Source organism: Amblyomma mixtum, chromosome 2 (assembly GCF_055824585.1).
Source record: "Amblyomma mixtum isolate Tamu chromosome 2, ASM5582458v1, whole genome shotgun sequence".
NCBI classification, from domain to species: domain Eukaryota; kingdom Metazoa; phylum Arthropoda; class Arachnida; order Ixodida; family Ixodidae; genus Amblyomma; species Amblyomma mixtum.
Window position 1 is genome coordinate 223,672,887 of NC_143013.1, and position 27,262 is coordinate 223,700,148.

Sequence of the window (27,262 nt, forward strand, 5' to 3'; positions counted from 1 at the left end):
ACATGAAAAAATTTGGTTGGTTGGTTGGTTGGTTTATGGGGTTTAACGTCCCAAAGCGACTAAGGCTATGAGAGACGCCGTAGTGGAGGGCTCAGGAAATTTCGACCACCTGGGGTTCTTTAACGTGCACTGACATCGCACAGTACACGGGCCTCTAGAATTTCTCCTCCAAAGAAATTCAGCCGTCGCGGAAAAAATTTCGGTTCACCACCCTGCCCATAATATCCATATCAATGTTTACAATTTCGAAAACTCAGTTGTTGTTGTTGCCTCAAAAGGATGTTACTCTCGGCGCTTTGGCCCAACAAACTTCTACAATGCGCCTAAATACCTGCGCTTACAAAAAGCTGGCAGCCTAAGCGATCCCTTCAGTTCACGTAACTTGTCTAAGCTGCGAAGTTTTTGGCCCACAGGGCCGAAGGTGAACTGCTTTTTCGAAATTCTAAAAATAATATGGGTATTATTTACGGTGGGCTACACGACTGTCAATAGACCTCCTCCATGTTTGCAAACAAGCGAGGTGGCGCTGCAGTCGCGAACCGGCTCGCGGTAGGCAAGAGGCCAGGGAGTGGCGTCGAGTTGAGGTGGTGCAGCGCCGGTTTTCCAGGCTTGTATGCACGTTTTGAGTTTCTGAGAATCATAACAATGGTTGATGCTTTCAACTTAGTATTCCTCCAAGTACAAGGGCTCGCGTTGGCCATGTACGGCGTATTTCGACACGGTGTGTATTGTATTATGGCTAGAAAGCGCTGCAGTTGGTTTCTACCCCAGGCATTCAATAAAATGATAACTTTTTGACACTGAACTAGCAAGAATGATTTTACCTCGGGACAGTGCTGAGGGAAGCACTGGCTTTTTTCGGCAGAGCCGACGTGCGCTCACCGTCTGTTGACACACGTGTCGCACAGTGCGAAAAGTGGGGACAGTGTCGATCGTGTCCCGATCTCATCTGTCTCGCGTAGCCGCTCTTTTTAGCCGTCAGATCAGGCACCACCAGGTTGACTTCTCCCCTTGTTAAACTGGTCGATTTGGTGAAAAGTTTGGATGCCTGAAATTATATTTCCTCCAGCCCTTGGTCTTCTGTTTGGTTACTAAAAATTATAGCAAAATATTCAGTAGAAATTCATAAAATTAGGGTTTTTAGATCTGTGGTCGTCAAAAATTGTGAGCTAATGGCGTTTCTGATGGTCCTGGCACGTCGCGAATCCTGCGGGTTTCCGACGACGGAGCACCACAATGGTAGTATCACTACGCAGAAGAGGGATCAGAGGTTTCGTTGATTTCAGTGCGGCATTTCTTTGACCAAAGCGAAAGCGAAGAGGCCATAAACGAGGGAAAAAACTTAAAGGTTCGTTTTGTGATCTACCACATTTTCTGATTGGCATCACTCACACCTTCGTAAATTTGTAACGAATGGAAATAGAATGATTCTATTTTTCGCGAACGATTCCAGAGACATTGAGGAGTGCAATAAATCTCTCGACTTTTTTTTTTTTGCTACAGGATCAGTAGTATGGTAGTCATTTTTGATAAGAAAGGTACTACGAATCTAAAAAAAAAGAAGTAATACCGCCATCATAGAGAATAGGGCGTTGGCAACGTGCTGGCATAAAAAATTTCCGCATTTTCTACTTAATTATTCAAGACCCGTGGTGACTTGACGAGGGTGTTAATTATAATTATCCAAGAACTTTACCAGGTATAGCTGAAAATAAAACGCATTGCTGAAATTAGCAGAGCAATTTCATATTTGCACCAAATTTGGTTACATATCTCAAGCATCAATAAAGAAAACACTTTTCATTGCCTCATCCCTTGTCAATCTCGCTACGTGCCTCTGTTGGTAGCCCGCCTGCGGTTGCTTCTTTCCGAACAGCCTTCGCGATCATGTACTACTTCATGAAGAAGCTTATGCTGCAATGAAAGTGCGCTGTTCGAAGCATGCCAACGCGACCGCGCAAGATTGTCACAACTTACCAGACTTTTCTACTACAATCAAATAATTATGTCGGTCATGTTAAGAAATATTTTGGAGTATATATTAAATGCCCTAAAATGCGTCATTACACGTTCGTATAACTTCTACACACGTTAAAACATGGTGTGCTATCAACAAAATAACGCACTCCCCGGTGGAGAGTGACCCTGCCGGCGCCTGTGCACACCAGCTCAGGGTGATAAATACGTTCGCAGCTACATACATGCTTTTTTTTTCCTTGCGCAATTTTGTGCGTACCATGCGGTTGTTCAGGTAAATGAGCGCGGCAATTTCCGTGCTATGAAGTACGCTGCCTAGCAGCGCCGGTCTACACCGAGACTTCGCGCTTTTACTACCGCGGCTCATTTCCTAATGCGGCATTTATTTCCGAGAAACCTATTAAAGCTAATCTAATTTTTCGTTTTATGATACTACGCGGATCCAACAGCGACGCAGCTGGTCAGTACATGCTGCTTCTGCAGTGCGCAGCCACGATATGCAGCCGCCGGTAGCTGCAGCAGCTGCGGTAGGCACGGCCAGGCGGAACCTGTTTTGCCTACCACGCGAAAGTCGCTACTGACATCAGCGCCACCGCATCTCCGTGACGTCGCGGGGTGAAGGAGGTCTATAAGTAAGGAGACTGACAGTAAAAGTTTAAAGTGAAATCTGGAATTTTTGCTTATAAGACTACTTGACAGCACGTCTCAGCTATAAGTATTCTGCTGCACTGCACGCTGCAAAAAAACACGGTCTTCCAAGTCAAAAAACCTATTTTGAAAAATTTGCCCTAACCAAGCGGATTCGATAATGTCAGCAGTTATGGTGAATGCCGCTCTAGGTTTTGTGCGCCTTCATAAATGAGCGGGAGAGAGGAAGAAGAACGCACGCACTTGCCGCTAGAGGCCGCAGGCGCCCCTGAGATTCCAGCGCACTGCACCAGAAAGCAGCGGTTGCGATTTCAAGCATGCTGGCCTGGTTTCTTTTGACCACCATTGTACGTAGTAGACCCTATGTGTCCTATTCATAGTCGTTATGGCTGAAAGCCAAGGCAGGCCATCTATTCAGGCGAATACATATAAATAAATAGATTTCTACACCTGCACAGGAAATGATTGCACCAGATTGCTAGGTCACGCTCTACAACGTGAGTAGGAAGCAGGATGCTAGGACAGCAGTCTAATAACAACTCCCAGTTAAAGATTCTAAATAACAACTAACTCAGGCTGGACACCTTGAAACATCGTGACGATAGGTGGACAATGGGCACATGGCATAGATTGAGTCATATTTTTCCTGTCATGAATTAAAACGTCCAGGAGCGAACCTTGAAAATGTCATCTAAAAGCCTAGACTCAGGGATAGATCACAGTTCAAACAAGAGCATTCCTTACTCCCTCCTCCGCTTTTCTTGGGCAGTGACAGCGTAACCTAGCCTTTTCAATACGTCGCCGCAGAACCGCTCGACCGAGCGAATGGCCTGCTTCGACAACTTCTTGGTCCAGCTCCTGATGGTATCCTTCGTGTTTCTCTTGGTAGAGTACAGATCCTCCATGTCCTGTTTGTTAGCAACGGTGTGGTCCTTCACGAAAGACGTCACGGAAGGTCCGTAATCTAATCCGAGGCGGGAAAATAGTGTCTGTGTTTCGTTAAGGGGGTCAGCAGCCACGTCTTCGAAGCGAACCCGGTGCTTCCGGTTCAGCCACCTTTCACCTGAAAGATGTTCAAACGCGTCAAGGTCCTGACGCATTTGTTTACACAGAGCCTTTGCGCGTCCACATTCCCCGACCTCCATGCACCAAATGATGTTCCGACGAGAAGAGTAGATCGCCCGCGGGTCCCGCACGAGGTGTACCACTTGAACTTGCTCCGCGATTTCAGAGTTCCGGTTCATCCAGGCCGCCACCTGCGCCATTAAAATGATTCAGAGATACGCAGTATTCGAGGGGATAACGAGGCATTGCGATGTCACTTCGTAGTGTGTTTATGCAATAGTCGTTATGCAACAGCAAGGGGGCAAGAGCTGTGCCAGAATGTAAGAAATTTTGTTGAAAGGACTAAAATTTTTGAGAGTGTGAAATCTAAATAACCACATTCATTTAATGAGTACGGTGGGTATTAAGGAATACATACTGTACGAACCAGGAGGAAATGTCATTGTTACTGTTAGCAAATTCAGTGGGTACGAGAATGGCTGACGAGGTGCTATCAGGATCATGCAGGTTTCAATTGATTTTAATGCAAAAACATTATGGGCTCGTTTAGCTAAAGACAAGCGCTGAGGCGTCAGTGCGCAGCCACTACCTCAGTACCCCTAGCATGGCTCAGTTCAGCAATACTCCACCCCTTAACTAACTTGAAGCGCTGCCAAAAACCGAGACCTCTCCAGCCAATCAAGGAGAGCGCGTTAAACGAGTTCCTCCGCGGCTATTAGTGTACTATCGCGATGGAAGCAAACGCGAACAACGCGGCATCTACGCGTTCCGCTGTTCTAATTACTTTTAATCGCCCTTTTACCTCGGTAGTAAAAAAAATTGGAGGCTTATCAAGGTTAAGCCCAGTGGATGCGAAGCATGTCCTTAGCGTTTGGAGGCATCTTGACCGCATACACGCCCGGCGCAAAGACGCTGGCGCGGTTGCGGGCACAGAGACTGACGCGACGGCGGGCGCGCGCCGCCTCATCCCTGGCGTGACGTCACATACCACGTGATGCAGCGACGGTGGCGCCGCCACCGCGTCGCGCGCGACGGCGCGAACCAAAGCGTGGAGGCCTCCGCCGGGCGACGTCCGACGGCGCAATATGAGGCCCCATCTGCAGCCGGTGTGACTTCATCACGTGACGTCACATCATGTGATCTCACTTCAAGGTCAATGGTGGCCACCGCCGGGAGGCGACCGACGGCGCGATATGAGGCCTCATCTGCAGCCGGTGTGACGTCATCACGTGACGTCATGTCACGTGACCTACTTGAAGGTCAGTGGTGGCCACCGCCGGGCGTCGCGCGAAGGCCCGAAACCTACGATAATATGCTTCGCATAAAAAAGAGATTTGAGTCGTCCTAGAATGCATCACGGATGACTCTCGCGTCATTTCGCTCCGCCGAAGTAAAAGCTTGTTGGAAAGAAGTGCGATCAGCAGAGCGCCTAGGCTTTGATATGTTCGCGTTTATTTCCATCGCCCCTATACGTGTCGTCTGCTCGCGGCGTACGGATACGTGGTTAGAAACGAGTATAAACCGACGCTGTATACGTACCATAAGCGTATGCACGCTTGCGTACGCTAAAGGCAAGCATTTTTGGGTACCTTACGCCATTGGTCACGCTCGCTAATTAGTTATGCCTATAGACCGTTTGCCTCCGTTTGAGACCAGATGGCGCCACAGGCGCTCTGGGAACACGGCGCCATTATTGGCCTCGTAAGTTGCCGACGTGTACGCCTCGACGCAGAAGTGAAAATTTCGCGGGTGGCTGCCGAATGGGTTCTTTCTAAGAAGATGTGGAAAGGCAAAGGGAAAACGTGCTGTGTTGTGGGTTGTAACAATTGTGACAGAGAGTTAAAGGTGCGTGGTGCGATTGTTTGCGAGCTTCACCGGAACCGAACTGCACAAGACCGTACTGCCCCTGTTCGCGCACGTCCTTTCCGAAGGGGTGAACGCAACAAACACGTCCGCCAGCGCTTGATAGCAAACATAGATAGAAAGGTTTAGATCTTCCAAAATCTTCGAGGGTAAGTGCACAACGTAGCCGCATGAACAAGCCGCTCCGCCGCCGAAACCGTCACTTCCTGCTTTCAGCTGCTGTGCAGTTGCGTCTGCGTGTGTAGCGAGACCACATTGCTGATAAGCTAAGGTGTGCTGCCATTAGTAAAAGGAGCTCCCGAGGCCGAATTAGGAAGAGAGAAGGACGACTTACGCTCTTACGGACCGCTACTGTAGGTTGTGCCGTGCACAGCCATGCGACCCGACAACGCTTATCATCAGTCCGTGTATTACATGACGTCTCGGTGCTACTGTTTACTTCGCTCCAAGTAGCGCGGTTTTCATGAAGCATATTCGGAATAAAGCATTTGCGTTACGGCTGCTGTTCTGGGTTGTTGTCGCTTCCTCGCGATGCATGCGAGACAGTCACTAAAAGTGACTCGGCAGGCCAGCGCTGAGAGTGATAGTTATTAGTTATATGGGGTTTTATGGCGCATAAGCAACTATAGCTATCATGCGACAAACACAAGGTTAGATGATGTTATGTCAACTGTACAGAGGTTACATTATAATACATTTAAAACATTGGCTTTCTTTAGAAACTTACAAACAAGTGAAAACTCGACAAGTGTTTGCTCGCCTAAAAGCAATGCGGGGTGAAATGGAATGTGTTCATTGTAAAATACCGTAAAAAATTTTTTTCTAAGTTCTTCGAGATGTTAGTTAGTTAGTTAGTTATATGGGGTTTTATAGCGCATATGCAACTAAGGCTATCATGCGCCAAACACAAGGTTAGATGATGTTTTGTTAAGTGTATAGAGGTTACATTATAATAGATTTAAAACATTGGCTTTCTTTAGAAAATTACAAACAAGTGAAAACTCGACAAGTGTTTGTTCGCCTAAAAGCAATGCAGGATGAAATGTAAGTTCTTCGAGCTGCGAACAAGAAATTAAAATGTGATTTACTGTGAGCTCCTCACCACACATTTCACACAGAGGTTTGTCTTTTTTTGTTAATAAGAAGTTATGGGTGATGTGTGTGTGACCTATGCGTAAACGACATAAAATTACTTCGATAAAACGCTCTTTATGGCGGCATGATTTCCATTCTTTTAAAATGGGCTTTATGGTATGCAGCTTGTTGTGTCCTTCATTATCCCAAGAGGCTTGCCACTTGGCTCTTAGTGTGCTATGCACTAACTTCATGTAATCCCTAGGAGGCAAATTCGCATGTTTTATTTCCATGGTTCTGGCTTGTGCAGCACACATGTCGGCTATCTCATTATCCCTAATGCCAATGTGACTGGGAACCCAGCATAATTTTAGAACATGTTTTTGTGTTGTGATCTTTACTATGTTGTGTATGATGCTTCCAATCATTGGCTCCGTGGCATTTTTGGAGTTTAATGCTGTAAGGACGCTCAGTGAATCTGTATAAATGATGCTGTTTTTGATGTTTTCATTTGTTATTTTCTGTACCGCAACACTAATGGCATAACACTCAGCGGTGAACACTGTAGCACATGAGGGCAGTCGCACTGCATTTTCATTTTTTCCTTGTATTACTGCGCTTCCTACATGAGCATGAGTTTTTGAGCCATCAGTATAAAAGGCAGTATAATTTCTGTATTTTTGTTGTAGTGCTAGATATTCTTGTATTATATGGTCGTGTGGTGTACAGGTTTTCCTGAGGCGTGTTAGTGTGACGTCATACACTGTGGGGAGAGTGCACCACGGTGGTAGCGCTTCGTGTCTTGGGGCAATATTTTTGATTTCGTTTAGTATGTTCAGAGTTTGACATTTTTCTTCGAAGGGCAAGAGCAACGGCTTAATCGCATGGGGCTTGTTGTTGAAGAGTATTCGGGATGGGCATTTCGTCACAATTGGGTAACAGAGATGTTTGGGCTGAGAAAGGATTTTGAGGATGTTGTGAGGATCTGTGAGATTGCAGGTCTTATTTTAAACAAACACAAAAGTACAAACAATAAACGAGGCGGCTTTTATCGGAAAGGAAACCAATTTCAATATGAGCGAGAAAAAAAGGAAAAGAACAAGAGAGCAACGCAACAACACACGGGAAAAACACACGGGGGAACAGAACAAAATGCTTACGAAAAATACAGGAAAAAGAAAGTCAAAGAGGAAAGTCACACTACTTGTCTCTTGTTCGAGCAACGTGCGGGGAGGACTGGCTGGGTGTCGGGCAGTTAGGGAGTCTCTTGGCGTTCCAATGTCGATGCAACGCTACCGCAGCGTCAGCGTCCGTGGGCTCCCAGCACGGTTCCCAGGTCTGGTATCCCGGAAAAGTCACGTAGGCGCCAGAAGCGGCCTGTGTGGAGCAGCTGACGGATGGACGGAGAAGAGTGGCGCCTGGGCCTGGTGGTTCAGGTCTCGACGATGGATGTCCAGGTCTGGTGGCCCGGACGTCTGCGGCTGAGGCCCAAGCCCGGAACTCGGGGAGCCAGCAGAACTCGTCCACGTCCGTCGTCCACCGCGCTCTTCTCTTCTCTGCCACGTAATCCTCTTCGACCTGTCCCGGCGTACCCCTCCGCACGCGCTCCTCGTGCTTTGTCTTCTCCTCACGAACGCCGCTGGGTGGCGCTATCTCCTTACAGATGTATGTACAAGTTAGTGCAGTTCTTCGATCTTCTAAGGAAGGTTCATTAGTTTCCACATACAGACTTGCTATTGGTGAAGTTCTGTAAGCACCGCAAGACAACCTTAAACCAAGATTGTGGACAGGATCCAGTCGTTTTATGTAGGACGGTCTTGCTGAGCCATATACTATGGACCCATAGTCTAACTTAGAGCGAACCAGAGAACGATATATATGTAACAGGGAAGCTCTATCAGACCCCCAGCGTTTTCTTGATAGTATTTTCAGCACATTGAGGGCCTGGGAAGCTTTTTTCTTTAAGCTGTTTATATGTGGCAAGAAAGTGAGCTTTTTATCGAAAGTTATCCCTATAGAATTTATGCTCTTGTTTGACAGGTAGTGGGGTTTGGTTTAAATGTAGTGTGGGGTCGGCCTGTAGGCCTCGTCTCAAAGAGAACAGAACCGCTACTGTTTTCCGAGGGGAAAATCTAAATCCGTTTCTATCTGCCCAGGTAGCCAGTTTATTTATTGTTATTTGTATTTGCCGCTCACAGGTAGGTATGCTGGAAGACGTGCATGCTATTTGGAGGTCGTCTACGTAAACTGAGTACATTATGGATTTTGGGATTACTTTTCCTATGGAGTTCATTTTGATGACAAATAAGGTCGTGCTGAGGATGCACCCTTGGGGCACACCAGTTTCTTGGATAAAAGTCTTGGAGAAGGTTGCGCCTAGGCGGACTCTGAACGTTCGATTGGTCAGGAAGTCGCTCAAACAGCTCAGCATCCTGCCGCGAATACCTAGGTCCGCTAGGTCACGGAGGATACCGAACCTCCACGTGGTATCGTAAGCCTTCTCCAGGTCGAAGAAGACCCCGATACAGTGTTGGTTGTGGATGAACGCTTCCCGGACTGTGTTCTCAAAGCGTACAAGGTGATCGATTGGGGAACATGTCTTTTTAAAACCGCACTGGTGCATATCTAAAAGTTGCTGGGACTGAAGTATGAAGGTTAGTCTGATGTTTAGAATGCTTTCGAATGATTTTGCTACGCAGCTAGTGAGTGCTATTGACCTGTAACTGGTGGGACTAGTTGGTGGTTTGCCAGGTTTTAGGAAGGGTACTATGATTGCTTCTTTCCATGCATGGGGAATTTCTCCACTCATCCATATTTTATTGAAAAATTTTAAGAGAGCCTCTATGGCAGTCTCCGAGAGGTGAGCAAGCATGGCATAATGTATATTGTCTGGGCCTGGTGCTGTCTTTTTACCGGATGTTAGTACTGCGTTTAGTTCCTGCATGGTAATAAGGTGATTGTAGTCTTCATGTAGGCATGTTCTGAAGGGAAGTTCTTGTTTTTCTACTATTGTTTTGTGCTTTTGAAAGGAGTGTGTGTAGTTGGATGAGCTTGAAACTGTAGAAAAATGTTTACCTAATATGTTGGCCTGCTCTTCTAATGTTGTTTGAGTACCGGGTGTTGTTAGCATTGGAAATGTGAAAGGAGTAAAATTGCCAGTGAATTTCCGCACCTGCTCCCACATTTTTTTGGATGTTATTGAGCTGTTTATCGAGGATATGTACTGTTGCCATGATGCCCTTTCTGCGTTGCGTCTAATGTATCGTGCTTTGGCTCTAGCCCTTTTGAAGGTGAGCAAGTTCCCTGCAGTGGGATATCTGCGAAGGTTGCCCCAAGCCTTGTTTTGCTGCTTTTTAGCTAATGTGCACTCATTTGACCACCAAACTTTATGTGTTTTTCGTGCAATTTCAGATGTTTGTGGGATTGCTTCTTTTGCTGCAGATGTTAAGCATGTCAAAAATTTTTCATTTATTTCTTCTATCGTAAGGGTTTCTTCATATTCTTTTTCTAGTGTGGCCTTCGTTCTGAAAAGTGCCCAATTGGCGAGGTGAATTTTCCATCGCCGTGGCTTAGTAGGGAGGATGGAGGTAGCTGATGTTAGCTTTAAAACCGTAGGTAAGTGATCACTTCCCCGAGGGTCGTCTAAAACATCCCAAATAAAATCATTAAAAACCGATGGTGATGCAAACGCTAAATCGAGGCAGGTCATTTTTCCAGAGCTGGGGCAGCAGTACGTAGCTTTTCCCGTATTCATTAAACATATGTTATTCGAAAGAATAAAATCCTCGATGGGCTGACCCCTGGAATCAGTATGGTCACTTCCCCAGAATGAGGAGTGTGCGTTAAAATCCCCAATTATGACATACGGCTCAGGCAACTGTCCCAGAAGTTCTTCTAGGTCATGCATGGTAATTGTGTTGTGTGGTGGTATGTACACAGAACATATTGTTATTGGTTTATGGCTAATGATGTTTACTGCGACCGCTTCTAAGTTCGTCTTTAATGATACCTCTCTTGCAGGGACATCGTTTTGCGTAATGATAGCGACGCCTCCTGAGAGTCGGCTAGCTTGTACTCGGTCTTTCCGGAAAATATTATATTTTTTAAAGATGTTTGTGTGCTGTGGCCCAAGGTTCGTTTCTTGCAGGCACACAGCTTTAGGTGCCATTGTTTTGAGCATATCGGTTATGTCTGTGTAGTTTCTCTGTAGACCTCTACAGTTCCATTGTATTAGATACGCCATTGTGATAAGTTGGGGATTGGGGAAAGTTACTTATTCTCAGGAGCAGTGATTCGTGGTTTCCCTTTCTTCTCTAGGGAGTCTCGCCGATGCTGCAGCGGTGGCGAACCAGGAGTTGTATCCATCGCCACTTTCGTGGCGCCGGATTTCCGCGGAGACGCCGCGGATGTGTGTGTTTTAGATGTCGGCGGACCTTCGCCGACATCCATATCCTCCACGGTGGACGTGGGGGATGCTTCTTGGTTGCGATGGCCCGTGGCCTTCGCATTCGTCTATTTTGTTGACACCGCTGAACCAGGCCCTGCTCCAGCGGCAGAGTCTTTTGGGCCAGCAGGTGCCTTCTTAGAGGGGTGGGGCGACAGGTCCAGTTCAGCTGAGCTGTTCTGGGTGTCTGTCGCCGAGGATGCCGCTGCTGAAAGTGTGGCCTGAGGGCCTCCAGCTAGGATCGCGTGGTCTTCTCGCGAAAGTTTCAGCCCTGTGAACTGTACCACCGACTTCTGTGGTGGGGACTTGGGTGTCGACACCAGGTCCACCGGATAGACCTGTGTGCCGACAGAAACTGAAGGCGGCGGCCGTCCCCGCGTCACCGCTTCAGAGTATGTCCCTTTCTGTTGGAAAGAGACGCGTTTTTTTGCCTCAAGGTAGGACAGGTTTTCTGTGGTCTTCAAAGTTATAATTTGTTTTTATGTTTTCCAGACTGGGCACGACCTGGAGTACGCCCCATGTGCGCCATTGCAGTTGACGCATTTTGCTGTGCGTTCGCATCTTTCTTCTGTATGTGCGTCTTCTGCGCATGTGACACAAGTGGGTTTACCGCGGCAAGCCAACATGCTGTGTCCAAAGCGCTGGCACTTAAAACATCGTCTCGGATTTGGTATGTATGGGCGGACTTTGCAATGGAGGTATGCGGCGTGGATGGAGTCAGGCAGAGTTGTGCCATCGAAAGTTGGGACAATGTGTTTTGTCTTGATTTCTGCATTGTTTCTCCGGATGGTTATTCTTCGGGCTGCTATTACTCCTTGTTGAGCTAGTTCTTCTTCCATTTCCGCATCGGTACTCTGTAGGAGTTCATATTCAGATATGACTCCCTTCGAGTGGTTCAGGGTGCGGTGCGGGGTTACCTGTACGCTCATTTCTCCGAGATTCTGTAATGACATCAGTTTGATACTTTGTTCTTTTGTGTTTACTTCTACAAGGAGGTCTCCGGTTCGTTGCTTTTGTGCTTTGTAGTCTTTGCCTACACAACTTTTTAGGGTGTTGGCGATGACAAATGCAGGTAGGTTGGCTACCGGTACATTAGTGTTTGAGTGAAGCATAAAAAACTTCGCAAACGCTTCTGGCTTCTGTGGACTCAGTTTCTTCACATCGGTGCGACCCCTTTTCGGGGGCCGATCAGATTTTTTTGCAGATTTTTCCATACGGCATGTATAAACTAAGGGTTCCTGATACTTTGTCGCCTCTGATTCACCCTTATACACAGAGGAAGGTCCCGGGACTCCCCGCCTGGTAGACAGACGAGGAGCCCATCGGCCGAGGATTGACCACTTCCTCGACCGCCACCGTTCAAGGTTTCTTCCCTCCACCTTTCAACCTATCGCCACGGTACGGATGACAGCTTCGGTATGGGGGCTAAGGGTCCGTGGTGGTGCCAAGCACCAACACCTCGTTACACAAGGTGCCCCTGCGGGGCGCTCAGAGTGAAGCTGATTACTTACGACCAAAGAGACCTCGAGGATTTTCATGTTTGGAAATCGAGCCTACGCCAATTTATATGTGAGCGTACGACAATTTTATATGTGCGCGTACGAAGTGGAGCGTATGACAATTTTATATGTGAGGCTGACATAATTGTAAACTTCCTGTAGTATGAACGCGTTGCCATGTGTGCGTTATAACGAATATATTGAGGACTCCTTCAAAACGATTGCACGTCAGCCCTTAAACGCTGCTTGATGCATGGTACTGTTACCATGATAGTTAACATTTCTCTTTCGTGGCCTTTCTGTGTTTAACAGACCAGTACAGAATATTTTACATTTCCCAAGCATAAACGAATGCATACGATGTCCATGTCAGCGTTTTAGAGCGGGGTCTTCATGCATGTACATAATACGACAACGACCTGCGCTTTCGCAGTAGCATTAATCCTTGCCGTTTTAGATACTAATAAAAACACTCAGCGAAAGCCTTCAGCGGATGCAAAGACAAGCATCCATCCCTTAGCTAGAAGAGGAAGAGCTGAGTGGCTCTTGCCGATATGAGGCCCGATCACGTTTTCACGCCTCAAGTGATCAAATTAGGGTTCTCACGTGTCCTTCGAAGCTTGGTCAAACTATAATGTCGTCTTCCCACTCCTTTACAACCGTATCAGCCGAAACACTGCCTGTCGGAGCCGAACTATCAGACGCAGCACCCGTCAAGACGAGGCATGCGCCGAGCATGCAGTCAGGAGGCGCGTAATGGCGGCGTGATCACGTGATCAAAGATGGCAGCCCCCCATGATACGGCGCTGTAAAGCGTCTATACAAACGATACGCAACGATACGCTCAACCTAGTGGCAACATCTGGTCTCTAGAATGGCAAGCATTTTTGTCAACAAACCAATATTGCTTCTTAAACCGGCACTTGAAATAAAAACTAAAGCAAGTTTATAGCTGATATTATTTGTTATAGGCGTGATAAGACTAAGCGAAAGCGCGGTCGCAATTTATTGCCAGTGAACGTACCGGACCCGGCGTCAACAGCTGCGAATTTAGTCAGAGGCGAGCCTCATGTTTCGAAGGGCGCCGCCATTTTCGAAACTATGTTTTAGAGCACGCACTAGTCGAGCAAGCTGAACTCGGAAAATCGCGTAGCGAAAACGGAACTCGGAAAACGCGAGCGCACGTTAGGGCTTGATATGAAATAGCGTTTGACACATGCACAGTTTAAATCGCGCTATCCCATCTTCTCGTATGCGCATTTTGTGCTGGCACTACATTCCGCAGCGTCAGAACATCAGCTGCGCACTGTTGGCTGCTTTGGTAGTGCTGCGGGGAACTACTGGGATGTAGCATGGCGCTCGCACCAGAAGCATGCAAGCATAAGACGCAAAGGGAAGCGCCAACAGGATTTGTTCGTTGAATCGGGCTGTCAACGTTGTGCACCAGCACAGCTCCTAGTGGGTCGTGCTGCGTTTAGTCTTGTTCGAGCTTTCCTTTGTCATGAATGCTTCCGGTCCCTCGGCTAGAGAAGATGTGCGGCGAAAGCGCCAGCGAGAGGAAGAATTGGCCATGGATATGCGGTGCGATCAGCCGAACTGGAAGCAAAGCGCAGATAAAGCGAAGAGCCCGCAGAGGCCTGGCTGCTGACACTGCGCTGATGCCGATTTGCCACATCACAGTTAATGATCAGCCATGAATTCATCACGATATCAATAACTGGAACCTATTCTCTGAGTCATAGTCCTGTCATTTGGTCTCTTAGAATTAGCGGCATCATTACCTTCTATCCTATGCTCAAGACTCTTTATTAGGCAGATATGATTTTTACTAACAGGATAGAACTACTACATAGTTCTTTTCACTCATTTTCTCAAGCTCCCTGTCAAGGCCCCTCGTATAAGTGCAATGCTGCCGCAAATACCTGTGCGATGGAGAGTCGTGTGAACTTGAAAACTTGAGTTTCAGCCCTTGAGCACAGAGCGCTGATGTGGCCTGGGGATGAGCACGATGGTCCAGATCTACAAACGTCCGCCAGGAACCGGTTGTGCACGTACTCTGAACGGCTCTCCTGCCAGAGCGTGAACAAAGGCGCATTGTACATCCGGCACCGAACGAGCTCGTCAAGAAGGGCGAAGGCGAGCTGTTCTCTGCCCGGTCGAATGCCACCCGCTTCGTCGAATGGCTGTAGGGGTTCGAAGTGAAAGTAGGTCTTCGGACCCGAGGAAAGGAGTTCGCCAAAGAATGAAGATCCTGATCTGTAGTAGGTGACAATGAGCACTATCCTAACGCTGGTAGTCGGGACGACAGGATACGTTTCCAGGGCCCTTTGGAAAGCGACTGGCAGTGGACCGTCTAGTGATGAGTCCAAAACGGCGCCTCCCTTTGGTTCAGAAGTTTCTTTGGCCGAGGACCTGGAGCCACTTCTATTTTGAGCATTTTGAACCAGAAACTTTGCTCGTTTAGTGTGCGCAGGAACTGCGAAGAAAAAAAAAACAACAGGACAGTTGTTGCGATGGATCCTGCAAGAGATTTCTGTGAGGCTTTAAGACACGGCTCATATCTTCGATAATAATCAGAGATTCACTGCATTCAGGTAGGAATCACTTATCTTGGAGAAATTCAACACAAATTGGAGGACACGTAAGCCCCGCCTTATGGGCATGACGTGTTACTGTTTAAATGTCATATATGCGGAATTGGTCATTCTCGACTTTACGTTCATACGTCGCTGGGTGTCTTCACGCCACTACTTCTGCTATGGTGCCGTGTTTAAGTGACGCGCCACTGCCCTGGGATGGCAGGCGCTGCCACCGGTGGGGTTTGTGTTACCCAAGGTGCTCTTGCCGAGCCACCTCTCACGGTCAATAATTAATTGAACAGCCACTTGTTACGGTTGTCAGTTGCCTCACAATACGATGGGAAGGTTGCGACGACACCACAAAGTCACCTGACCTAGGTGGCCCACCAAGGGTAGCGCAGGTGGCCACCGTACGCCACACTGTTTTTCGCTCACAACGCCGACAACGCGGACGCCAGATTTTCTGGATAACGAAGCCTTTAACACTGTCGCGTTCAAACGCACAGCCCACTATGGTCGCTGAGCTCCTAATTGGTGCTGAAATATACGTGCAGAAGGATACGTCACTGGACGTGTGTATCAACCTACTAATGAAAAAATCTATGATGATGTCGATCTGCTTGCTTGAGTTCCTTCCCCGCGTTACCCTTCCTACATGCAAGCTCTTGAAGGCTAGGCGCCATGTATCTGACGCGAATTTTTGAGCAGTAGAAACTATGCACATATGTTCACTGCATGGACCTAGCATTTACCTTGGGCTATTCCATTGTGCCATCTTTCACCCAAGAAGAACATTTACCTTGTGTTCTTCCGTAAGGATAGCAAGGCACATTTTCCCGTCTTGTGACGACCGTTGGCACCTTGTTGGTGGCGGTAAACTTTATACAGTAAAGAGCTTTGCACCCTCCGAACTGAAAGGGGCCTTTAGTCTAGGCCTCCTACGACCATAGCTGTTTGCTGTGGCCGCTGAACCAGCAGTATTCAGCCTCCGAAGGTCTGCATGCATTTTTCGCATTCATGATTTCGGGTCCGGGAAAAGGAGGAACGCATCACAAAAACCCTACCATGAACGTCTTGCATAAGGGCATCAATTGGAACCGCATTACACAGATGAAGCACCTGGGGATCTACTATAAAGTGTTTTGTTAGAGAGCCTCAGGTTAAAATATAGATACCAGTACGACAGTTGCCAGAGTGGTAGCACAGCTCTTGTGGCTCGTTGCAGACAGATGCTTTGCGAAAACGACCGGAAAAAATTGCGGTACATCACGTTAACAGAAGGCCTCGTGGCGGCACCGGGACCATGCTGCGGAACTGCCCCCCGAAAGATCCGTCAGAGTTAAGATGGATGCCAGCCTTGCGGAGGGTTTTGCTAAAGTTATCTGCAGCGTTTATTTCAACCTGCGCAGCTATGTTGTCTCATAGAAGCTCAGAGAAATGGCTAGCACACAAAACATTTACTGCAGGCAGATCCTCCCAGAAAAAAAAAAACACCGGGTAATTGCTTGCGATACATCATGTTACCTTAAGGAGCCGTATGAGCAGCGGGGCCTACGCGGCACATCAGCTCCGCAAAAGATCAATCCGTCATTTTTAGGGGGATGCCGGCCATGCAGAGAGCTCTGCAGAATTATGTACAGCGTCGTTGGCATCATATTTTCTTTGTAAGACCTGTGTGACGTTTTCCTCCGCGGAGCCTGGGTACGGCGCGTGTGAAGCCGCGGCTGAAAAGATACTGTTTCTTGTAAAGTAGAAACAACTGCTCGTTGAAAATGCTGTTGCGATTCCTTTGTTGCAAGGTCGTGACAAAACAAAGACACAGTTCTACGAACATGGCTGCATATGCATTCATCGTGACGATGCCTCTTGAAGCAGTCATAGCGCTTCGATGAGAAACGCTCTGGGATACTGGTGACCACGTTTACATCTTTTACGCTCGCTGCGATGTGGCAATACTTGCAGAACACTTAATGAGTTCGAACAGGTGCCTAATTTAGGGTGTTCCTTGGGATAATCACTTGAACAATTCCTTATTCTCCCTCCCCTGATCATATTCTGATTCGGCTAAGCAAAATCTTGAATTGCGAACCTGAAATGCCGCCGCGAAGACAGCAAAGGGTCTGTCAAGCGCGAGTGCTGGGTGAACCCTTCACACTGAAGGAATGAAAGCTGTGTGTTTGTGTGCGCGTGGGCACGGCTAGTGGCGTGCTCGAAATGCCACTGGCTGAATGACCACCGCTCTACGATCGACCGCAGCTCTAGTCGACAGCTTTAGAGTTGGTGCCTAGAGACGGATGGCAACAAGATAGCCATGCGGGCTGCTGAGTGTGGGCCGACCATAATGAAACGAGCAACGCAAACGGACACAAGAAGATCAAATGTGAACACACATCGCTTCCCTGTGTACTTCTTGTGTTCCCGTTTTCATTGCTGGTTACGTTATGTGTGTTTAGGCAGCTGCCAGCAGCCACCACACATCGGTCGCAGTTAACCTTGCCGCCTTTTGAACTCGTGATGTGGCTGCCATTTCGAACGGGGCCAGCCTGTTGGAAGAGAGAAGATGAGTGCGTAACCGTGGTCGGTTTCTAGGAAATAACATTGCAAGATTTCATTACCTTTATTTGTGCGATTGTCGGGGATAGCGGCTCACCCAAGACCCTCTCAGGGGGAGCGGATGCGTAAGAACAGCCTGCAAAATCAATGTGCTAACATATTTTCTCATTGCCTGCTGCTGCATTTAACTGTCTTGGAAAGAAAAAGGAAAAATTTTTGGCGGAAGCGGTCCTCGGCTAGCATTCACATTTATTTTTATCGGCATTTTGAGCTTTCATTGATTTCGTTTTTTTTTTAAAAGTGGGTGATGTTTAACGGTGCTCTCCGTTAAAACAATGAACACTACTGCCTAATTATGAAGTGTGATTTATAGATTAGTTACCTTTTAATGCTTGAGATGAGTGCTCAGCACCTGAGCAATGGCAGCACTTTGGCGATCCTTCTGACCTCTGTGTACTAATGATATAGAAGAGTACCAAGAGGCCTACTGCGGACAGAAGATATACGACGCTTCGTGACGAGCGACCCGTGAAGGCGTTGGACCTCATCTATAAAGAAAGAAAAGAAACCACGAGCCAAACATTTGAATATCAGCCAGAAAATCTCACTAAAGACACTAATAGGTAAAGCATATTGACAAGAAAGAATTATCTTTAGGCTGCAATATTCGGGGGTGTAGGCATAAAGAGCACAACGCAATTCTTTTCAAGAGGTATTGTTTGTTTTTGCAGAAAAAACGTATTAAGGGTGAATAGACAATTTTTAGTTCGAAGTGATCACGAACGCTGATAATTATTCTCTATAAACGAAACAGCTTGCAACCGCGACGTCGTAGTGGACAAACCAACATTTGTTTACAGCTGAGCAGACAGTGCGTAAAGATGTGTTTGTAGAAATCGCGAAGTGAGCTGGAAAAAGCAAACTGGAGATGAACGCTTCTAAACTTCCATTTTGCAAACCTCAATCGCTACCAGGCGGAAGTGTACCAAACGTGATTTTGTGACGTAATTATGGTGCAGTCCGGCATTCACAAACTCAATGAAAGGCTAACAAGGGAAACTCCTTGTGGGGCTGGCAAGTGACCCAAAGTACAGAACAACTCGGCGATGGCGATATATCAACAAGCGCGCCTAGTGGTCGTCGAAGCACAGAATCACCGCTGATTTCAGCCGTGCTGAATTTAGAGCTGTCAAAGAACCTTCAAAATAGGGCGCCAAAAGTAACTACTATAATCTCGAATAACTTAGGAGCAGCTGCGCGTAGATGCGATCTTTCGAGATAAACCTGTGCGTGTCCCGCGTCGCAACTGATAAAGCCGCGTGTCAGGGACTTTGAGCACGAACATCTAAAGATTACTAAGATTTGCGGGAATATCTGACGCTCAATACGCGATTGCTCGAACACGACATATTTCTAATATATCAGTTGCTTACAAATTTCTCGGAGCCGAAATTTTTAACAAAAAATCATGCGTCCAATAGAGCCAATTTAAAATCATGGCTACAATTTCGCACGTGTCGCTAAAAGTTTATCTGCCACCTCATCCGCGTGGCATGTGATAGCGGGACAGTGCTGGGAGTGCGATCGCATCATTGCTGGATGTCTGTCGGGACGCAAAACTCGTAATGCGCGAGCGAAGGCACCGCGCATGGGGCGGAAGCCACATGCGGCTCGCTGGAGCAGATAAATTAAAGGACGCCATGCCCGCAATTTCTGGGATTTGCTCTCGTTTAAATAGACGACCTGGCACTGTTGCGCTGCTCTGGACGCCGTCGTTGGTTGGTGGTTTGGTTTATGGGGTTTAACGTCCCAAAGCGACTAAGGCCATGAGAGACACCGGTGTGGAGGGCTCCGGAAATTTCGACCACCTGGGGTTCTTTAACGTGCACTGACATCGCACAGTACACGGGCTTCTAGAACTTCTCCTCCAAAGAAATTCAACCGCCGCGGCCGGGATCGAACCCGCGTCTTTCGGGTCAGCAGCCGAGCGCCATAACCACTGAGCCACCGCGGCGGCGGGGACGCAGTCTTTGGTATGGCCCGCTAGGAGGCTCAAAAAAATACGAGCATGCCCTCTTGCCCCGGCAGGTAGACCTCTGCGCAAAGTTGCGGGGGCACCTATTCACGCAGTGCCGGCTTTGGTGAAACTTGTCAGTCGAGACCTTCCGCTGAAATACGCGAAAATGTTGAAGTGAAGGCTATGGTATACTTAGTACTACAAACTCTTCGAAGTTAAGACTGCGCAGCCCCTTCAGAACACTTGGCTGTTCCGTCTTTCTTTTGCGGATTTTACAATAAATAGCTTTATCCCTCACTAACTTCCATCGTCCAGTAGTGTACAAATTGAGCTTTAGTATAGCGGAAATGTATACCGGATTGCCGGACGTCTCCTGCGCACACGCAGTGACACTAATATAACCAGATATAGTCACGGTACTTGCGCAGCCGGCCTCCGATAAACCGATTTAAAGGATGACCTGAATCTGCGCTGGTTGGCTCATAGCGAAAATATAATAGACAGTGAGGGACAACACACATGAAGGAGAAGCGACACAAGACACGAGAGCCCTGTGTCGTGTCTCCTCTGTAATCCGGTATAAGCCCCCGCTATGCTCTCTCCATAATGCATCGCCGACTGCAAAATTGGTTTAAAGCAAAACCACTACCACGGAATCCATTACAGACGGAATGCTTCGTAGCGCTTGTATCTTGGTAGCTGTGCATTATATTTCTTCGTCTGCGGGTCACTCTTTCGGGCCCTCCATGAAGCGAGGCCCAGCACCGTTTCGAAAGTGATTTGACAGGAGTCATGAAGGCAAGGCTCGAAAATGGACTTGTACCAATTGCCAGCGACCTCATCTGGCAGCGGCAAAGCCATTAAGAACTGAGTGCACAGAAGTGATAGGAGAAATTGTTTCGGCGCATTACCTTTTGTCACGAATTATGATCTTGACGAAACAAAACTTTCAAAATATCAAAATATCCCGTGTGTGTTACAAAACGTTTCTCTTAGATAAAAAAAAATCAATACTCCCTGGTATATAATACTTAGATTTTTGTAGGATCTTTACATCTCTGCATAATGACACTGCAAATTTCAAGATATCCACTAAATTTCCTTTGACTTAATCACTGGTGAAGAAGTCATTGTGCAAACATTGCAACTTATATAAGGGCTTTTCAAAACGCTGAAGAGAGCACAAGAAGCGAACAGCTTCAAATAGCAGATTCCAGAGACACATCAGCGCTAGCGAAAAACGCGGAGGCGTCCGTCTTGAAAACAGTTTTACGCGTTCGTTCACCTTGTTGGTTTGAAATAGTTGTATTTCGATAATTGCAGGGGCTGTATTACAAGCTCCAGCCATTCTCGGCGCCGCATATTCCTGGAGTAACTCTTTCCGGCCCTCCATGCAGCGGGGCGCAGCACCGTTCCGAAAGTGATTTGACACGAGTCATGAAGGCGAAGAGCCAAGAGTACGCGAAGAACTGATGCTCCGTATGAAAGCTTCTAATTGAGAACTGCTCTGCTGGCATCATACTGGGAAGGTTGAGTGTTACAGTCACTTTGCTACTGCCACCAATCATTAGTCAGATCAAAATTAGAATACGCATCTCCCATCTGGTCTCCGAAACAAGCATATCTCTGTAATTACATCGAAGCAGTTCAATACCGAGCATCTAGATTCATTCATTCATCGTATTCTTTTCATATCAGCTTATCATCCCTCAAATCACAGTCCAGCCTACCTACCCTTGCTCATCGCCGCTACATTGCTAATTTATGTTTGTTTCACAACTTTTTTTACTCTGAGCTACGACAGGAACCCTACATATGCGCACCACCACCACGCATCTCCCTCCGCACCGGCCATAACCAGCAAGTGTCACGACCTCGCACCCGCAGCACAACATTTTCTTCATCATTCTTCCCCCGGACTGCGAACGACTGAAACGTCCTTCCCCGAGAACTTGCTGCTATCACATGCCAATCTTTGTTCCTCGAAAGAATCACGCGTGTACTTGCTCAGTGAAAATCTTATATTTGTGTAACTTACAACTTATCTGTTACTTATTCTGTTTTCCATTTCTTTGTGCCCGATCCCTTATGTCATACCCTCTAACGAGGGTCTTTAAGGTATTAAAGCGAAGTGAAGTGAAGTAGTATGCAGTTCTTTCAGGAAGGAGGCCAAAAGGCGTGGTGCCTGACTAGGGCCTTCCTCCCTTGGGTAAGCAAATTACATTCGGCAGATACGTACAAAAGAAACAAATACAATAAATGTAGCCGTCACCGTGACACTTGCTGCCATGTTAAAAAAAACTGCACAGCAATGTTTCAGCACCTTCAGAGTTGTTGAAATTCATGCTGCTGGATTACAGAGAGGTATACAAGGAAAAAAATATGATCATGTTAACTGTTATCAATTTACAGTATATCACAGGATGTACCGGAAAGTCGTGCAGTGAACACTGCAATCACTTTCCTCTTGTATATTTTTCGACTTCTGCATTTACAGAGGTCATAAAAATTTGTTTTCTTTCAAAAAGGTAGTGATTTGGTATCTAATCGTTTGGAACCCGTAATTTGTTCTTGCTTTTGGTGCTCTTATTGCCATGTGCCGAAGGTGATATGGGTTTTGTGGTAGCTCTGTTGTAAAAAAAACTGAGGTTCAAGAATAATTCTGTTATACGTCTCAAGCGCTAGCGGAAGAGTTTTTAAATGAAAAATTGTCAATAGCTTCAAGCTGCTCCGCCACGGGTTCGTGCTATCTAAGTAACCTAGATTAGCAGTTGCTCGTATGGCCCTTTTCTGTTTAGCAAAAACAAAGCATTTAAATTAGTCTGTGTTGAGTCTCCCCATATTAGCGAACAATAGTGAAGATGTGAATTAATTAATCTGAAATAAAGTTCATTTTTGAGCCATATTGGTAATAGAAGCCTAAATTTGTTTAGAAGGACCACTGATCGCGATATTTTTTTTCTTGATTAATATGGTCAGTCCGAGCAGGTATTCATTAAATATAACTGCAGGGAATTTTATTCACTGTACTCGCTGTAATACATTTGGATTTTATAATATGATTGGCTCATCATCTATGAGTTTCTTTTTAGCTCTGAATATTGCATACTTCGTCTTCGTGATGTTTAATTCTAACCTGTTGGCCCGCAACCATAAAGTAAGGTTTTCTAACCAGAGATTTGCTCTACATTCTATTGCTTGTAAACTCCCGTCATTAAAGAAAATATTTAAGTCGTCATCGTATAAAACTATTTCCGACCAAGGAAGAATATTAACAATACCATTTATGTAAACTAGGAATAAAATGGGAACCAGCATTGAGCCTTGTGGCACACCAGTGCGTATAAGGCCGCAGCTAGAACGTATGTCGTTGATCATTGTGAATTGTAATCTGGATGATAAGTAGCTCTGAATAAGACTAAGCGCGGAGCCTCGCAACCCATAGAATTGTAATTTGCGTAGTAAAATTTCGTGACAGACCGAGTCGAAGGCTTTTCTAAAGTCTAAAAAAGCCCAAGTGTAAAAATTCATTTTTCTGTATTGTTGAATATTTTGTCCTTTATGTGACGTAAAGCTTTTTTCGTACATTTACCTTTCTGAAATCAATATTGTTCTTTCGCAATAGCCCCGGTCTTAATGAAGTACGAAGTAAGGCGGGTATTGATGACTTGTTTTGCAATCTTTGCGAAGACCGGCAAAACGGATATTAGGCGATAATTATTAGGATCGTTATAGCTTCCTGTCTTATGTATCACACAAACTCTTGCTATCTTTCATTTACGTGGAAACCTTCCTTCTTAGAGCATTTGGTTGCATATATGGACAAGAAAGCTGCGATATTCTCAGATACAGCTTTCACCACCTCATCCTTAATGTTACCAGCTCCAACGGAACAATTATTTTTTAGACACATTATATACTAAGATTTCGACTGTAGTTGTTAGGGAGAGAAATAGCGAAGGTTTTGGACAGCCTTTAAGATATGACATTGAATCAGTGCATGTTGTTTGCGCTTTCTGATTTATACATACGTCTTGAAGTGTACTTTAAACATATCAGATAAGGGACGACCTCTGACAGGAAAGTCATCTCCCACAATCGCTACTGGAGTTGGCCGGGTTTGTTTGATTAGGAAAAAATTAGGCGCAAATTTATTAGCGAACGCTTTTGCGTAATATTCCTGTTTTGCGGTTTTTAGATCAGTGTTGCGCTTATTCCTTACAGCTTTATATAAGTTTAGTATATTCATGTCCTTGTGCTTCAAAAAATAACCAAAGCGGTTATGTTTTTGCCTTAATCTTTTGTAGAGTTCAAAAAAAGTAAAAAAAAACACGGTGTTTTAGACTTTTTGTAGCTAGAGCGACGGACGAGAGGAAAGGCGCCATAATAGAAATTTTGAAATTTTTTTTCAAAGCCATCGTAACAGTGACTAGGATCCTCTTCATTAAAAACAAGTGACCAGTCCACCTCTGAAATCATGCATCGAAAGCGATTTATAGCTTTGTCATTAATTTTTCGATAGGAAGTGTTAGCTGCGCTACTAGAAAAAGTTCTACTCGAATGGGGCAAGGATGAAAAATGGAAGATGGTCGCTAACGTCGCAGGCCATCACACCCGACAGGACATCATTTGGTAAGAAGGCAGTGAAACATAGATGAAGAGCAGTCCCGGTAAGTATGGTAATTTTTGTTGGCAGGTTTATAACATTTGTACAGCAGTAGGTAGACATCATACCAACAAAATTCCTAGAAACTATATTCTCAGTTATTATATCTATGTTAAAATCACCCAACAGGACAACAGATTGGCTCTGTCCTGTAAGCGAGTGAAGTACACTGCCAAGGTAGGAAAAAAAGTGTTCAACTTTACCAGACGGGGGTCTATGAACAAGAATTATAATAACACCACAACATTTAGCAACGTACCTCAAAATCACAATCAACAACGGAAAATCACTGTGGGAGGCGTGTGATAGGCCATCACGAAAATACAGAGAGACACCGCCCCCTTTATTGCTGTCCCCGAACAAAGACACATCAGCATAGTCTTCAAATTGAACAACGTCAGATTAATCAGTGAACCAGGTTTCTGTAAATGCTAAAACATCAAATTTATGCTAAAGTAAATTCAGATATTGTCAAAGGCATCCCCTTTGCTTCAAAGAATTTGTGAGCTTAAACAAAACAAAGAAAATATCCTATTTGGATGGGAAGGTAATCCCATTACTGCACCATTAAATTCATGTATCGCGTAGTAACTGTGGTTTTCTGAAAATGCTTCGTAATCCATTCTGCTAGAAGAAGTAAAATAAATACAAGAACGCTCAGTTGATGGACGCTCACGCCTTCGAATCATCGCTTTCAACCTGCTTAGTTTCCTAGATATTGCACAAATCTCCCTCGCATGAAATCCGCAAAATTGGTTCTCCTGGGCCTTTACGAACCATCACATGAAGCAATAACCCATTTTCTGTGCCCTTGTGCGTGCCAGCCACAAAATATGCTTGTTTCGACTGGTAAGGTTATCGTAGAAGCGGACTTCTGATTCACTATCAACCAATTGCTTCCTCCAGTTATGTTTTGTTTTCCGAGAAACGAACCGCACTAGAATGGGAGCCTTTCGTCATTTTTTTGTGAAAAGACGGTGAATGCCATCAAAGCCGTCTTCAACAATTGAACGAAGACCAAGGAAAGCAGCCAACTCTTTGATTTTAGGCAACGGGTTTTCATTTTCCTCCCATTTCACCCCATGAATCTGGATTCTGCCGTCTACCATACTGTTCAAGTTCGTTCACTTGATCCTTTAAATAAGGTTGGTTTATGGGGTTTAACGTCCCAAAGCGACTAAGGCTATGAGAGACGCCGTAGTGGAGGGCTCCGGAAATTTCGACCACCTGGGGTTCTTTAACGTGCACTGAGAAATCTCCTTCGCACTGCCGGAGTTTTCCACTCCTGTAAGACGCTCCTTATTGTCTGTTATGTCACGGTCCTGCTTCGTTAGGCGCTTTAGCACTTCATAATACTTATCTGACATGTGTTGGACAGACACTTGTACATCAGTTACTATATTCTTTAACTCAGGAAGTGCATTCATCGCCTCAACTAAAGACATCACAAGGCTTAGCTTTTCTTGCATATCTCTCACGATGGCCATTAGGGAAGGAGCCACTTGAACGACATCGATTGCTGGACGGCAGTGAAGTGCGCTCTGACGCCACTACATATGTCCGACATTTCCACTGCGCAATGCTGCTATCAGCCTTTTTGCTTTTGCAGCTTCTGGCTGTTAGACCTAAACATGCTTTTCCAACATGGTAGTTGAATTCGCACGCTACGCAGCTTACAAATGGGTCATTGGGCGGAATAGCAGCATGGCAGGAAAGGCAAGCGTCCGACTCGTCTTGAGCCGTATGATTAGGCATGGCTCACTAAGCAGTTGCACCCGCCAGCAACAGCAGCAGAAGATGCAATAAAAAATAATAAAGGAAGCAAAGCCACCAACCTGCGAAGTGGAAGGAAAGCGTCAAGCGCCCTCTAAGACAAGGTTCGTCGATGTGCTGCAGCTGCTACTGCCGAATGTAAATGCGGAGCAATGATTCCCAGTATCACCGAAGAAACCTCGGTAGTTCGAACGTGGTTGCTGGGCCCAATGGGAGCAGGCCGGGTTGCCTGTATGATACAAGGAGATACGGTTCGCAATCTTCGAAACCCTACGTCGGTGTAGGCAGGAAATTCTTCAGATGCAGCGCAGCCGCAGTGGAGCCATGCGCCAAAGGTTGAACTTGAACGGAGGCCCAGCCGTAAAACTGCGAAATGGAAGAAAAGCGTCAAGCGCCCTCCAAGACAAGCGTCGTCGATGTGCTACTGCTGCTACTGCCGAATGCTCCTATTTCAAACACTTTTAGTCAAGTACACCTATTTCGAAAAACGCGTTTCTGACCATAAAAACGTGGCCTAGCTAGAAGTTGCGCATCTTACTCGCAATCCCAGGGTGGGTGTTAAATTTTTTTTTTCAACGAAGTTCATCTACTTTATATGTTTACATGTTCCAATGACGTTTGCGTCATGCTCCGACCTTCTAATCACAAGTTATCTAATGTATTGAATCAATTTTCAAATCCGCAGCTCCACAGTTGACGTAACCACCTTTTCGACCAATCCAGAGGTTTCCATGATGGCGCTGGAGTTCCCGCTGACGTACGTACACCGTACTTTCTGCAAAACGGGAGCCCAGTATGGCCGCAGAAAAGCCGTTTTTATCTTTTAGCGCACCCTCATTGCAGAGGCAGTTGCACCTGCAGCTGGCGACCCATCGATGGAATGTGCAGGTCTCGTTACCTCGCGACTCGGTTGCGTACGGTTGATCGTCCAATAGCAGCGTTAAATAGAGGTTCTTGGCTATTTTTTATTCTGTTCTCGATGGCTACATGGGCGCGCTTGTTTTTTTCTATACCACCCACAGTTCTATCCTAAGGTTTTGCCGCTGCTACCCTCTGAAAGGCGACGTGTTCTGAGGCGAAAAGCCCAGCGTATGCGATGAACTG

General features: G+C 46.2%; 1 protein-coding gene across 1 annotated transcript in view; it reads right to left on the minus strand.

Moving 5' to 3' along the window:
• Nucleotides 1-3,365: 3,365 nt before the first annotated feature.
• The window catches only part of LOC149362739 (carbohydrate sulfotransferase 5-like), a 44,056-nt gene continuing 20,159 nt past the window's right edge, over nt 3,366-27,262 (minus strand). The window contains exons 2-4 of the mRNA XM_089568365.1: nt 18,085-18,250; nt 14,493-15,046; nt 3,366-3,881 (exon numbers count right to left, since the gene is read on the minus strand). Coding sequence (XP_089424491.1) covers nt 3,366-3,881; nt 14,493-15,046; nt 18,085-18,250 — 1,236 coding nt within the window. The remainder of the gene's footprint in view (nt 3,882-14,492; nt 15,047-18,084; nt 18,251-27,262) is intronic.